Here is a 15,635-nt window from a genome sequence, read left to right as displayed (position 1 = left end):
ACATTACACATTTTCGACCACAAAATCCTTTTCAGAAAAATCATGACGAGACTATTGGATCACATACATTCTTACTTAATCTTTCTGAAGTTTTACTTTTATATTACATTTAAGCCATTAAGAAGACATTCAGACCATATGGGAACAAAAAAATAAGGCTCATGGTTACGTAATCTTATGATGATCATGAAAGAGGATAATATTGTCCCCTCTGATTTGTACAAATCAGTGAAACGATCTCAAATGAAGGTGCAGTTGGGACATTTCTTTCATGAATAAAGATATCTTTGCCACCTATTTCCTGTTAACATTTCCTCATATTCCTCAAGTTTCCCAGCTCTCCTGCTCTTAGTTAGGAAGAATGAGTTTCATATTTAATTTCTGAGGCCACATATGCTACATCATATGGTGGTAGTTCTGCATGATAAACTACAAGAATAGTAGTATTATTTTGACATGTCATGCTGAAAATATTATCTGGATTTCAAAGGAGAGAAGTGAAGATCGGGTCAGGCAACAAACATAACTTTAATAACTGTATTTGTAATGTATAACATTTTATTAATGGAATGCAGATCAAAGTGCGTTTGGAAAAAGGTAGTTAGATTGTTTTTCTATTTTTATTGGGGGTCAAACATTGTGGGGCCAAATGGTGTGACTTCAATTTTGTCTAGTCGTGTTGAAATTTGTGGGTGTGTAACAAAGTAATAAGAGTGACAGGGGGTTTAAACCAATGAAATATCTGATATCTCTGCTCAGTTTTTCTGCACGAATGAGAACTCGAGAACAACATGGCTTGAGCTCTTTGACGTCATCTCACATAGGCGATTATTTGGCTTGGGTGGACTTGAGGTTTCCTCTTCAAATTGGGAACGAGGAAGTATCGTGGAAATCTCAAGAAAGTGCATTGGTGTGTGTTACTTGAAGACGGATAATTTTCCATACCAGAAACATGGCAGAGTGAGTATAGCACTTCAATGCATTATCGTCTCTGAGAACTGAATGAATGATATTCTGTCAAACAGCCGGCGATGGATAAACCATCTATGTTTGCTAGCTCACTCCACTTGTTATTTCATTCACTGTAGTTAGCTAGCTGGTTAGCTAACGTTAGCTATCCAATACCACCCATCAGTGTAATATGGCTAGCTAATGTTGCATGCCTGGCATTAAAAGGGCAGTCTAACTTGATCTACTAACTAGCCTAGCTAGCCACCTAGCCACTAAAACAGAGATTTCTCTCTTTGACTTAACGTTAGCAAACGTCGTTTGCGTTAGAGTCTCGTAAAATCACATTAAAACGTATCCTCAGTCTTGCATAGTAAATGACACGGTAAGATTGAGCAATCTTGTATAGTTAATTGAATCCTGGATATTTAGTTAGTTAACTCTCTTTTTCCTACATTATCATTTCAATCAACTTAGAATTGTCTAGTCAACTTGGCTTTAAAATATGCTATCTAACGTTGTAGAATTGATTCTGAGTAGGCACTAACGTTACAGTATTGGACAGGCTCCTCTTGCTTGCTTGAGAGGCATCCTCTTTTTTGTTCAGTCTCAATCCAGATGCCCTAACTAACAGATACCAGGACTCTTGACTAATATGATTATGTTTCCTTCCACAGAGCAGACATTGCGTTGATTGGTTTGGCTGTCATGGGCCAAAACATCATCCTGAACATGAATGATCATGGCTTTGTGGTAAGTCTCATATTGCAGTTTATACAGTTACATACCCCCTAAATAGTCTGCAACATAAGTGGTAGGCCTAAACCTATTACAGTACAATGTCTTTCCTTGTCTAAATTGTCTTGCATCTATCGTAGGGTTGCAAAATTCTAGTAACTTTCCCAACCTTTCCAGGTTTCCCCAGGATTTCTGGAAAACCTGGTAATTTTATTAAAGTTACCAGAATCTAGCAACCCTAATCTAACATATTCTTTCCATAGGTCTGTGCATACAACCGCACTGTCTCCAAAGTACACGATTTCCTGGCCAACGAGGCTAAAGGCACCAAGATAATAGGAGCTGAGTCCTTGGAGGACATGGTGGCCAAGCTGAAGAAGCCCAGGAGGATTGTGATGCTGGTAAAAGCCGGCCAGGCGGTGGACGACTTCATCGACAAGCTGGTCAGTGGCGCAAACAGAAAAACAGGATAGAAATGATGAGTCATGCTGTGATTGTCAAATGTATCAAGGTTTTTTCAGTTCACCAAATCAGGTAATGGCAGGCTTGGATGCATTTGGAGTATTGAAATGCTACAAAGAGAAATTTAGAACTTGTGAAATTTAGTCCCAGGGTTTAAAATCTCCGGTAACTTTCCCAAAATCAGGAGGGAATAAGCAGGGAATCCGTAATCCTTTACCAAGATCTGGAAAATGTGTGAAATTTACAAATTTGCAACCCTACAGGCCTTAATGTGGCTCAGTTGGTTGTGCATGGCACTTGCATTATAGTAGATTATTGTCCCCTTCTAACAGTCCATTTTCCTTCACAGGTCCCTCTTCTTGAGGCTGGGGACATTATCATTGATGGCGGCAATTCAGAATACAGAGACACAACAGTAAGTTTATCAGAAACACCCGTTTCAAAGCTATGGTAGTGTCAGTGTCAAGAGTGTGGTCTCATGGTTGTGTGGACTGTGTGTCTCTGTGTAGCGGCGGTGTAAGAGTCTGAAGGAGAAGAACCTGTTGTTTGTGGGCAGTGGAGTCAGCGGAGGAGAAGAGGGGGCTCGCTACGGACCCTCACTGATGCCAGGGGGACACAAAGAGGCCTGGTATGGAGGGGTTGGGATTGATGGTTGATTATGACTGCATCCCAAATAGCACCGTAGGGAATAAGGTACCATTTAGTGCACAGACTAATGAGGAGGAGTAGTGATCGTCTGTGAGAAAATTGTATCTTAATCATTCTGTATTTTTAAGCTTTCCCATATTGTTCAGTGTGTCCACAATCAATGATATAATTATCACTGTGAACTGTTAAAATGTGAGTTTTCTTTACTCCTACAGGCCACACATTAAGGAGATTTTCCAAAGCATCGCTGCCAAGGTCGGAACAGGAGAGCCGTGCTGTGACTGGGTGAGCGGAATCTATTTTTGATGTTCACAGGATTTGGCACAAAATTGCACAACTTTCCCTTTTCCCTGCCAATACATGACATTTAAATGTGCTGTTTTGACAGGTTGGTGACGAGGGTGCAGGCCATTTTGTGAAGATGGTCCATAATGGTATTGAGTACGGGGACATGCAACTGATCTGTGAGGCCTACCACCTCATGAAGGATGTCCTGGGTATGGACCACGACGAGATGGCACAGGTGAGCCATTTTTATTTATTTAACCTTTATTTAACTAGGAAAGTCGGTTAAGAACAAATTCTTATTTACAATGACGGCCTACACCGGCCAAAACCGGACGACGCTGGGCCAATTGTGCGCCGCCCTATGGGACTCCCAATCATGGCCGGTTGTGATACAGCCTGGAATTGAACCAGTGGGTCTGTAGTGACGCCTCAAGCACTGAGATGCAGTGCCTTAGACCACTGCGCCACTCGGGAGCCCCATTCAAATTGAATCAACGTTTATTTAAATTGTGAACCATTCCAGACACCCCTGATGACTTTGCGCTTTTGATTCCACCGACAGTCATGTAATAGATATCAGTCTTTTAGAAAACGTAGACTGAATGTCTTAGGACCGTAACTTGAATAGCATTAACATGCCCATGAAATGGTCTCCATAGTACCTAACCGTAACAGCTGTTGATACTGTATGATGTCATGACGTATTTTAGTAGATTATTCTATTTGTCAGGTTCACTTCTGCTCTTGGGTCTCCCTTAGGCTTTTGAAGACTGGAACAAGACGGAGTTGGACTCCTTCCTTATTGAGATCACAGCTGGCATCCTCAAGTTCAGAGACACCGACGGCACTCACCTGCTGCCTAAGATCCGCGACGCCGCCGGGCAGAAAGGCACAGGGAAGTGGACGGCTATTTCGGCTCTCGAGTACGGCACACCAGTCACCCTGATCGGTAAGAGAGGAAGGGACAGTAGTCCTGAATTCTTCATTTGGAAATTAATCGTCTGCAGTGACGTTTCTCTCTGAGGCTAAAAGTTTAGATTGCCACCAATTTTGACTGACATTTTGAGTCAAATTAAACTTGTTTTGTGTGTGTATGCTCTCCTTTGGTGTAGTCTACAACTTGTCAGCGAAGTGTTTATTTTCTTTTTTGGACATGGTTTATTTTCAGTTGTACAACTGTATCCCAGCCGTGTTGGCGTAGTCATGATACAGGGTTGTGTTCATTAGGGCACACCGGGCATTAGGGCAAGGGAAACAAGCATTTAGGGCAACGAAAACAAGCATTTCTTATTCAATAAGTTCAGATAGTACCTCCCTGTTTCATAACATTGTCTTCCATTTTGTGCCTACTGAAGAAGACCCAGCCCACAAACTACTGAGTACTCTAGTAGTGGTTTGTTATGAGCTGCTAATGTTTAGCCACATTAACTGACCCCCACAGTAGTTACCAAATCTTTGGTCAGCTGAACGTGATCAATGAAGTGTTTGCTACCTCCCTAAGTAGATTGGAGGCTTTTCTAGTCACACCACCTCATCTCAAGTGACATAAGGGGGATTTTCTGCAGCAGCTGCGATGGGCAGTGTCTCATTAAGGTAGCATCAGGTGGTGTGGTTATTCCAGCTAAAGACTAAAGGAATGGAGAGACACATCTCCTAAGTGATATGATCAAACTGGTTGACACTTGAGTTGACAGCCATGTCATAGGCCTGTTATTCACTCTTACTCACGATTTAAAAATGGAGCCACAAGATTGCTATAGAAAGAGCTACTTTTTGCTGCAACAGAAAAGGAAGACTTTCTCTATTTTTTGAGTGGCTGTTGTTAGTATTTGATGTTGTCCCTGTATCATCAGTACTGGGAGATCCTGTGTGAATGATAGCGGAGAGAACAAAAGGGCTCATTGTGAAAGCGGAGAGCTGGTGTGGGGGGCCAGGGAGAGAGTGGACACGCCGTACAGGCAGGCTTGGGGGGTGGAGTTCAGCTCTCAATAGGGTTGCATTCAATGCGGAGTTGGTCGCTTCGTTTAGCCTTACTCTTTTTTTTCTCTCTCTCTCTTCTCTTCCCCACTCTCGCCATTGCATTGCATCACTGTGGCAATATTTAGCAAGTCATGCTTACCCAACGTTTTTTTTCATCATGTGGTGGGAAGTTGTTCCTTCTTTTTAATGTGGCAAGCCTTGCTTTTACAATAGAATGGTGGTTACTAACGCTGAGTCATAGGGTACCTTTGTGTTGTCGGCGGCATTGTGTTAACTTTGCCTCGGCTAGGAACTGTGCCAGCTGTAGGCTTGTCATCATGTTTGGTACTAGTATTAAAAACTTGATGATGATGATTAAGGTATAAACGGGAGTCCTATTCGATCAAAGATATAAGGGCAGCATTTTGGGGGGAAATATTGTAGCTGTCTGTCATTGTCTAGCTTAAAGAGTGTACAATACGATCCCTTCTTAATGTCTAATTCATGATGGAAGGAAAAACCCGCACTCACACCTTTTGAACCCGGCACCCGAAGACCTTTTGTCACTACAAATATTTGAGCTAGGCACGCCAATTTCAGCTAGGCTATCAATTATCTTCGACAGATTACAGCTGTTTACTGGTTCATTCCTCACGAAACTAGAAAAAAAAAAGACCATGACTTTGGGGATTTTCACGAAATGTAATCCATAGAAGGGTCCTTTGGAGGAAGGATTGTTGACATATTTGACATTTGTATCTTAAAGCATAATTGAGAAATAATTAATTATTTCTCAGTTATGCTTTAAGATCCAAATGTCAAATATATGTCAACAATCCTTCCTCCAAGGACTCCAGGGTTGCATTAAGTAGGCATGAAAAGGGAGAACATGTTTTGAGGAAGAGGTAGACCTTGACCTTCTACTTGATCTTGTCCAATTTCCTCTTGAAATATGTGTTGCTCTGTAAAGAAGCTGACTCTCTATGTCTCTGTCTGTCTCATCCCTCTATCTATGTCTCTCTCATCCTCCCCCCTCTCGCCCTCTCACAGGGGAGGCTGTCTTTGCCAGATGTCTGTCGGCCCTGAAGGACGAGAGAGTGGAGGCCAGCAGAAGCCTGGCCGGGCCCCAGGGAGCCAAGTTCAGCGGGGACAAGGCCTCGTTCCTTGAGGACATCAGAAAGGTAGCCAGGCTACAGATGACTGGGTTTCTGGGGCACTGCTTAAAAAACAAGAGTTCCAAATAAAGTACAGTGTTAAAAAGGAGGGGGAAAGAATTCACCCACATATCACTATTAAAGTGCTTGTCATGTTTTCTCACCAATGGCTGAGGACAATCACTTTTAATTTGTAATCAGCCAAACAGACAGAGTATTTTGAACATGTTGACTCATGCTATAGCTAATTGGTGGACTCTGGCTATCTCAGTTATAGACTGCTCCCAAATAATTTATTTCATATTGTTTTCTGAAAACTTGAGTCAAATCTCTCGAATTAAGAGCGACGGGTGGCGGTACTTGTATTATTATTTTTTGCATGATAGTACTTTAAAAAGTGGCAATATTTATTTCCTAAAGTTGCAATATTTATTTCCTAAAGTGGCCATATTTTGAGAATAAAGTGGCCATATTTTGAGAATGAAGTCCAGTTATATTTCAAGGTTAACGTAGGGGATTTGGTTCAGTGCATGTCTCCCTAGCTTCCTGTTGCTGTGCATGTCTCCCTAGCTTCCTGTTGCTGTGCATGTCTCCCTAGCTTCCTGTTGCTGTGCATGTCTCCCTAGCTTCCTGTTGCTGTGCATGTCTCCCTAGCTTCCTGTTGCTGTGCATGCCACCGTTGAAATGCCTGAGTTAGATGACCTGGTGAAACTATACTTTAGAATTGGCTTTAGTCCTTGCTCTCTTAGCACATAATAACCATATTATTATAAGTATTAGGACCTAGAAAAGGTTGTGCCACATATTATTTTCAGAAGGAGGAACCGTGGTTATATACATACAGTGGGGAAAAAAAGTATTTAGTCAGCCACCAATTGTGCAAGTTCTCCCACTTAAAAAGATGAGAGGCCTGTAATTTTCATCATAGGTACACGTCAACTATGACAGACAAATTGAGGAAAAAATTGTAGGATTTTTTATGAATTTATTTGCAAATTATGGTGGAAAATAAGTATTTGGTCACCTACAAACAAGCAAGATTTCTGGCTCTCAGACCTGTAACTTCTTCTTTAAGAGGCTCCTCTGTCCTCCACTTGTTACCTGTATTAATGGCACCTGTTTGAACTTGTTATCAGTACACAGACACCTGTCCACAACCTCAAACAGTCACACTTCAAACTCCACTATGGCCAAGACCAAAGAGCTGTCAAAGGACACCAGAAACAAAATTGTAGACCTGCACCAGGCTGGGAAGACTGAATATGCAATAGGTAAGCAGCTTGGTATGAAGAAATCAACTGTGGGAGCAATTATTAGGAAATGGAAGACATACAAGACCACTGATAATCTCCCTCGATCTGGGTCTCCACGCAAGATCTCACCCCGTGGGGTCAAAATGATCACAAGAACGGTGAGCAAAAATCCCAGAACCACACGGGGGGACCTAGTGAATGACCTGCAGAGAGCTGGGACCAAAGTAACAAAGCCTACCATCAGTAACACACTACGCCGCCAGGGACTCAAATCCTGCAGTGCCAGACGTGTCCCCCTGCTTAAGCCAGTACATGTCCAGGCCCGTCTGAAGTTTGCTAGAGTGCATTTGGATGATCCAGAAGAGGATTGGGAGAATGTCGTATGGTCAGATGAAACCAAAATAGAACTTTTTGGTAAAAACTCAACTTGTCTTGTTTGGAGGACAAAGAATGCTGAGTTGCATCCAAAGAACACCATACCTACTGTGAAGCATGGGGGTGGAAACATCATGCTTTGGGGCTGTTTTTCTGCAAAGGGACCAGGACGACTGATCCGTGTAAAGGAAAGAATGAATGGGGCCATGTATCGTGAGATTTTGAGTGAAAACCTCCTTCCATCAGCAAGGGCATTGAAGATGAAACGTGGCTGGGTCTTTCAGCATGACAATGATCCCAAACACACCGCCCGGGCAACGAAGGAGTGGCTTCGTAAGAAGAATTTCAAGGTCCTGGAGTGGCCTAGCCAGTCTCCAGATCTCAACCCCATAGAAAATCTTTGGAGGGAGTTGAAAGTCCGTGTTGCCCAGCGACAGCCCCAAAACATCACTGCTCTAGAGGAGATCTGCATGGAGGAATGGGCCAAAATACCAGCAACAGTGTGTGAAAACCTTGTGAAGACTTACAGAAAACATTTGACCTGTGTCATTGCCAACAAAGGGTATATAACAAAGTATTGAGAAACTTTTGTTATTGACCAAATACTTATTTTCCACCATAATTTGCAAATAAATTCATAAAAAATCCTACAATGTGATTTTCTGGATTTTTTTTTCATCATTTTGTCTGTCATAGTTGACGTGTACCTATGATGAAAATTACAGGCCTCTCTCATCTTTTTAAGTGTGAATACTTGCACAATTGGTGGCTGACTAAATACTTTTTTTCCCACTGTATACCTGCCCACTAGATTGAGTATCCTAACCTGTAGGCTAATCGCACATTACAGTGGGCAAGTGAAAGTCAATTATAGGCCTGTCCAACGGCTGCGGGGGTTGGAATGAACAATGAAGCAGGGGTTTTACGCAAGTGTTTGTGGGAGGGGAGGCAACTCAAGGACCACTCCTGCATGTGCAAAGCAGCTAATCTGAGGCGCTGTTTGAATATATTCATGGATGGATTCGCCCTTTCTTGAAATAATAATTGATCTAAATATAGGCCTATTAGATCAATGATAATAGGCTATTTAAGCAATAAGGCCTGAGGGGGTGTGGTATTTGGCCAATATACCACAGCTAAGAGCTGTTCTTATGCACAACGCAACGCGGAGTGCCTGGATACAGCCCTTAGCCGTGGTATATTGGCCATATACCACAAACACCCAAGGTGCCTTATTGCTATTTTATACTGGTTACCAATGTAATTAGAGCAGTAAAAATAAATGCTTTGTCATACCCGTGTTATACGGTCTGATATACCACAGCTGTCAGCCAATCAGCATTCAGTGCTCAAACCACCCAGTTTATACAAATTAATAATCACTGATCTGATATTACTTGTTTGGTAGCCTAGCGTAATATCTTCTTTCACTATCGGTCTTCAAGGATGGGAGGAATGAAGGATGCATAGGTTATCCCAAAACAGTCAGGGGCATCGTCTCTGTTATAAGCCATTTGTCTCAGCTATACCGCTAATTTAGGCTATCACTTGTTCACCTTATAGCTAACTGAAATATCACATTTACATAAGTATTCAGACCTTTTACTCAGTACTTTGTTGAAGCACCTTTGGCAGCGATTACAGCCTTGAGTCTTCTTGGGTATGATGCTACAAGCTTGGCACACCTGTATTTGGGGAGTTTCTTCCATTCTCCTCTGCAGATCCTCTTAAGCTCTGTCAGGTTGGATGGAGAGCGTCGCTGCACAGCTATTTTCAGGTCTCTCCAGAGATGTTTGATCGGGTCCAAGTCCGGGCTCTGGCTCTGGCTGGGCCACTCAAGGACATTCAGAGACTTGTTTCCGAAGCCACTCCTGCGTTGTCTTGGCTGTGTGATTAGGGTCATTGTCCCGTTGAAAGGTGAACTTTCGCCCCAGTCAGGTCCTGAGCACTCTGCAGCTGGTTTTCATCAAGGATCTCTCTGTACTTTGCTCCGTTCATCTTTCCCTCGATCCTGACACCAACATGCTTCACCGTAGGGATGGTGCCAGGTTTCCTCCAGACGTGACGCTTGGCATTCAGGCCAAAGCGTTCAATCTTGGTTTCATCAGACCAGAGAATCTTGTTTCTCATGGTCTGAGAGTCCTTTAGGTGCCTTTTGGCAAATTCCAAGCGGGCTGTCGTGCATTTTACTGAGGAGTGGCTTCCGTCTGGCCACTCTACCATAAAGGCCTGATTGGTGGAGTGCTGCAGAGATGGTTGTCCTTCTGGAAGGTTCTCCCATCTCCACAGAGAACCTCAGGCGCTCTGTCAGAGTGACCATCGGATTCTTGGTCACCTCCCTGACCAAGGCCCTTCTCCCCCGATTGCTCAGTTTGGCTGGGCGGCCAGCTCTATGAAGAGTCTTGGTGGTTCCAAACTTCTTTCATTTAAGAATGATGGAGGCCACTGTGTTCTTGAGGACCTTCAATGCTGCATAAATGTTTTTGTACCCTTCCCCAGATCTGTGCCTCGACACAATCCTGTCTTGAGCTGTACGGACAATTCCTTTAACCTCATGGCTTGGTTTTTGCTCTGACATGCAGTGTCAACTGTGGGACCTTATATAGACAGATGTGTGCCTTTCCAAATCATGTCCAATCAATTGAATTTACCACAGGTGGACTCCAGTCAAGTTGTAGAAACATCAAGGATGATCAATGGAAACAGGATGCACCTGAGCTTAATTTTGAGTCTCATAGCAAAGGGTCTGAATACTTATGTAAATAAGGTATTTCTGTTTTTTATTTTTAATACATTTGCAAAAAATTCTGAAAACCTGTTTTCACTTTGTCATTATGGGGTATTTGTGTGTAGATTGATGAGGGGGGAAAAAAATTACTTAATCCATTTAAGGCTGTAACGTAACAAAATGTGGAAAAAGTTAAGGGGTCTGAATACTTTCCGAAGGCACTGTATAGGCTGCTGGCCTAGCTGTTACTCTCTCTAAGATACAATGCAACGTGTTGGCATACACAGGGGATTGAGGATAACATTGTTTGCGAATTCAAAGGGCACCATGACAGAGACTGATGCACGCAACTCCATGTCTCTTCGCAGTCTGACAACGCACCATGGCCATTAGAATGGTATTGCCGGTACCGTGTGAGTGAGATGCAAGTTTGAATGAGTGTATTAGACCCACCCCCCCACACACACCTGCATACACACACAACCCACCTGTCTCTACCTATGTATGTAACCACACAGACTTGGATGAAATACCTCATCCGAGTCCGTGTAGTTCCTCATTCTGAAAATAATCTGTGGCACAACCTCTTCCAGGTCCTAATAGGCCTACTTATAATAATATGGTTATTATGTGTTAAAGGATTTCCTTGTTACTAAAGCCAATTCTAAAGTATAGTTTCACCAGGTCATCTAACTGCAGGCATTTCAACGGTGGCGCGCACAGCAACAGGGAGCCAGGGAGACATGCAAATCCCCTACTTTAATCTTGAATTATAACTGACTTTATTCTCAATTTTGACTTTATTATAAAAATACAATTCAGAGTTTATTCTCGAAATATTGCCACTTTATTCTCGAAATATTGCCACTTTATTCTCGAAATATTGCCACTTTATTAAAGTGCTATTGTACTAAAAGATAAATCATCCAAGTACCACCACTCGTCACGTAAATGATTCAAGAATCATAAATATGGGAACAGAATAATTTGTCTCTGCTAATTATCAGTTACTTCAAGCAAATGGTTTTGTCTTGTGTGTCCTGTTCAGGCACTCTATGCCTCCAAGATCATCTCGTACGCCCAGGGCTTCATGCTGCTCAGACAGGCGGCCAAAGAGTTTGGCTGGTCCCTAAACTATGGCGCCATTGCCCTGATGTGGAGAGGAGGCTGCATCATCCGAAGGTAAGACCTCGAAGACGGCAAATAAAAGACCGTAACATGCAAGATCACAGAATTTAATCTGGGGTTCTAACATACCATCATCATTAAAAGGCTGTCAGAGCTCCATTTATGAACGTATGGCCACAGTGTGAAGCCATATTTGTTTTATTCTTGCTGCCAAAGAGTGTTGTAAGGCAGGGTTGACGAAGCAACAAGGAACATGAGATAAGATTTCCTGGAAAATTGGAGTGGGACAAGAATGAGGAAATGTATCCTAATCAGGGTTGCAGTCAGTTCAAATTTTGAATTTAAAAAAAGACAAACTTTTGCAATAAATAGCTTATCCTTTTCAGTGTACTGAGAACTCATTGATAATGGATGCCCTTTTGTCAATTATTGAATTGGAATGTCAGTTTACATCCTGAATTGACTGACTTCAGTTTGATTTCACCCCAACTCTGGTGTCAAGTCATATTTGTTTTATTCTTGCTGCCACAGAGTATTGTAATGCAGTCAGCTGGTGAGTAAACCACAAGGAAGAAGAGATAAGGTTTCCTGGAGAATCTGAGCCATACAAGAATGAGGAAATGTTGGTCTTAATGCGCAATGTGGGAAAGATGTTGCATAAACCTTGAGCAAACAGAAACCGTTATCATAAGTTCTCTCAGCCCTGTGCCAAACTACACCCGACATTACTTTTCAAAGTGCAATGTGTTTTAACTGAGAATAGGGTCTTGGTCAGTAGGGCAGAACCATCTGAAATAGTTCGGTCCTTGACTTATGCCTTCTACAGAGCGAGTAACACTCCCGTCTGAAATGGTTTGATCCTTTTTCAGGGATAATAAAACAGTGGGTCATATTCATTAGGGCACACTGTAGCAAAAGTTTGGCAACGGAAAATGAAAATAAACGGTTATTGGACAAGATCTGGTAGTCCCTCCCTGTTCAGTCAGTTTTTCTTTTGTTTGGTGAGTAATGAATACAACCCTGATGCCAGTGTCTCTCTTTCTCACCGTCTCTTTTCTCCAGTGTTTTCCTGGGGAAAATCAAAGAGGCCTTTGACAGGGACGCTGAGCTGCAGAATCTGCTGTTGGATACCTTCTTCAGTAATGCCGTACAGGACTGCCAGGTACAGTAAAGGAGAGTAGGGTTAATCTGCCCTAAGATGCAGATCTTGGGTCATTTTAGCATTTTCCCCCCATAATGGTTAAGTTTAGGATTGGGGGAGGGGAAGCTGATCCTAGATCTGCACCTAGGGGAGTAGGAAGTGATGAAAGAAAGCCCACCCCTTTGTGGCCGTGTTAGCAACACACACTCACGGCTGTTTCCTCTTTGAAAATGAAGCTACCACACCACCGCTATATTGATACATACCATTTCCCAGCTCACAAAAGGAGAATATGATGGGGCTGTTTAGTTATTGGTGGAAATGTGTTTTTGTAATATAACACGCATGTCATTTGCTTCTTGTTCATACTCCAATCTAATCGCAATGTTGTACATGGTATGGCCCAAGACAGGGCAACATTTACAAAGTTATACTGTATTTGGTCTCTGTGTAAAAAAAAAAAAAAAAAACTTATAGCTACTTATTGTAGCTATCTTATGTGATTTATAAGTGTTCATGTCATATTGCTTTGCAATGATCTTGTCTAATAAACTTGAAATAACTGTATTCACCCCCTGATGTTCCTAAATCCCAGAGGGTTAGAGCTTATGCTGTGTGACTTCTGTGTGATTTTATTCATGCGTGTTTGTCTTTGTCATGGCTGTAGGACTCGTGGCGCCGGGCGGTCAGCATTGGAGTGCAGCAGGGGATCCCGATGCCTTGTTTCACCACCGCCTTGTCCTTCTACGACGGCTACAGACACGACATGCTCCCGGCTAACCTCCTCCAGGTAACAACACAGTGGATGCCACGGTGGAAATGTCTCTTCTTCCTCTTACCATGCTTAAGGAGCATCCCAGTGACACAACACACCTCTCTCTTCAGGGCACAAAGCTCCCCCTACAAGAACATATGTCAAAGTGAAGGAGATTAAAACGGTCTTGTCACGTGTGGATGTTAGCTAAGGGTAGTGTGTGTTTGGATGCAGGGGGAGGCGGGTGAGCTTTAAGACACTAAGACGATGGTGTTACTACATATTTCTAGGGTTACTGCAGCCTTTAGGGCCCACCCATACGCCCAGCTAGCAAGGAAACGTTTTACAAAATTGCAGAACATTACAAAAATGTTATGTGCCTGCCGGGCTGTCCTTGTGCCCACTCTTCTGCGAGAGCGTCTTGCGTCACTTTATTGGCAAAAATATAGAAGGAATAAAACAACATTTTACTGAGAGGCAACTCTTAACTCTGTGTGTTTGTCACTTTAGGCCCAGAGGGACTACTTTGGAGCACACACGTATGAACTTCTGTCAAACCCTGGCAAGTACATCCACACCAACTGGACAGGCCACGGTGGCAACGTTTCCTCTTCCTCTTACAACGCTTAAGGAGCAACGCCGTCTCACAGACAGAAGACATGAGTGGCAGTTACTAGCTCAAGAAGATTGACGTTACTCATTACTTCTCTAAAACCAAGCATCAATATTTAAATACCCCTCCCTTCCTTCAATCAGACATATCGTATCTGAAGATTCTTAAAAAAGGTTCTGAAGTACTATTACAGTTTTATTTATGATGAAGTGGGAAAAGTAATCATTGTATGTGTATGTAAACACTTCCCCTATGAGGTTGGTAGAGCAGTGCTTAATACTGTAGAGCCTATTGCCACAGACAGACACAACAAAGAGGGAAGTCCCAAGGGTTTCGCCCCCAAAGCTTACACCACAAGCTGTGGTAGTTTCTCCAATCATGTTCAACCCAGAGTTCACACAGTTGACACTGGATTAAGTTTAACCATTGCACTGTACTGTATTAGGCTAAATAAAGATTTAAATCTCTTTTTAATTAGCTTTTGTGGTCCTTACACTCCAATCTTGCAGGGTAAACAGGATTCAGGTTTTGCTCTGTATATAACGCCCAGGGTTAAATTGGGCAGGACGAGACGTCAACTGCGGTGACTGCCTTATCGGTAGCCCATGGTACAGTAACAAACTTTGATAAAATGACCCTGTTAAGTTAAAGTGAGAGAATCTCCTCTCTTTCATGAAATCCATTTCAGCCTTTGCTTACCAAATGATCACAATTCAAACCAATTGAATTGACATTTAGTGAACTTTTGTTTAGTTGTGTAATTTCAAGCAATTTCCAGTAGGTGGCCTTAAGACACTTGTCCCTGTGGCTCCTGGAAATCAATCATGAAAACACATCGATAGACCATAGACTCATATAGTATGAAATGTGACTTGGAAATTATTTGGTGGTTTATTCAAGTCCATTCATCTTGTCAGTGCAGGTTTATGTTCTTACTTTGAGAAGGTATTGAAGGGTTTTGGATCCTAAGGTTACTGAACTATTTGAAATGATTGATAATGCATCTAATTTGTTTACAACTTTACAGTATGGAACACTTGAGTGGAAAAAGCAAAATCACATTTGTGGAGACAGCTGAGTTGGTGTCTCACCTATTGGCGAAGGCAATATAGTTCACCTGTTATTCAGATCTCAATTCACTCCGCTTAGATCTTCTCGCTGTCTTTGGCTTATAAGTGAGAAACGCTACATCTCAAGCAGGCACACAGTTTGTTCTTCCTTTAATATCAGCTGTAGCACTCACCTGTTGAAATCCAGAGGGCAATTCAATGCTCATTTGCCAGTGCTCCAGATGCACCTGTAGCTTTGGTCTTTACGAGGCCATTGTTTTAGGCTTTAGTAAGTACCCCTCATTCAGCTTCTCTCTATCCATCCACCGTCACTTATTTTGGGCAGTTAGGTTCTTCCAAGAATACCTTCATTGGCCCCCATTTTAGCAATTGGTTC

The 15,635-nt window shown here is 42.5% G+C and overlaps 1 protein-coding gene across 1 annotated transcript; it reads left to right on the top strand.

Annotated features, from left to right (window-relative positions):
* Positions 1-815: 815 nt before the first annotated feature.
* pgd (phosphogluconate dehydrogenase) lies at positions 816-14,663 on the top strand. Its single transcript, XM_084185211.1, has 13 exons — positions 816-960; positions 1,626-1,701; positions 1,950-2,129; positions 2,498-2,563; positions 2,658-2,776; positions 3,012-3,081; positions 3,185-3,319; positions 3,844-4,033; positions 6,094-6,224; positions 11,602-11,735; positions 12,744-12,843; positions 13,490-13,612; positions 14,087-14,663. Exons 1-13 carry the CDS (start codon positions 953-955, stop codon positions 14,204-14,206), a joined length of 1,452 nt encoding a protein of 483 aa, XP_084041337.1. The 5' UTR covers positions 816-952; the 3' UTR covers positions 14,207-14,663.
* The last annotated feature ends 972 nt before the right edge of the window (positions 14,664-15,635 follow it).

This window comes from Coregonus lavaretus (assembly GCF_964263955.1).
Source record: "Coregonus lavaretus genome assembly, chromosome: 20".
Taxonomy (NCBI): Eukaryota; Metazoa; Chordata; class Actinopteri; order Salmoniformes; family Salmonidae; genus Coregonus; species Coregonus lavaretus.
The sequence above is the reverse complement of the archived record's forward strand: the minus strand, read 5'-3'. Positions and strand labels throughout refer to the sequence as shown.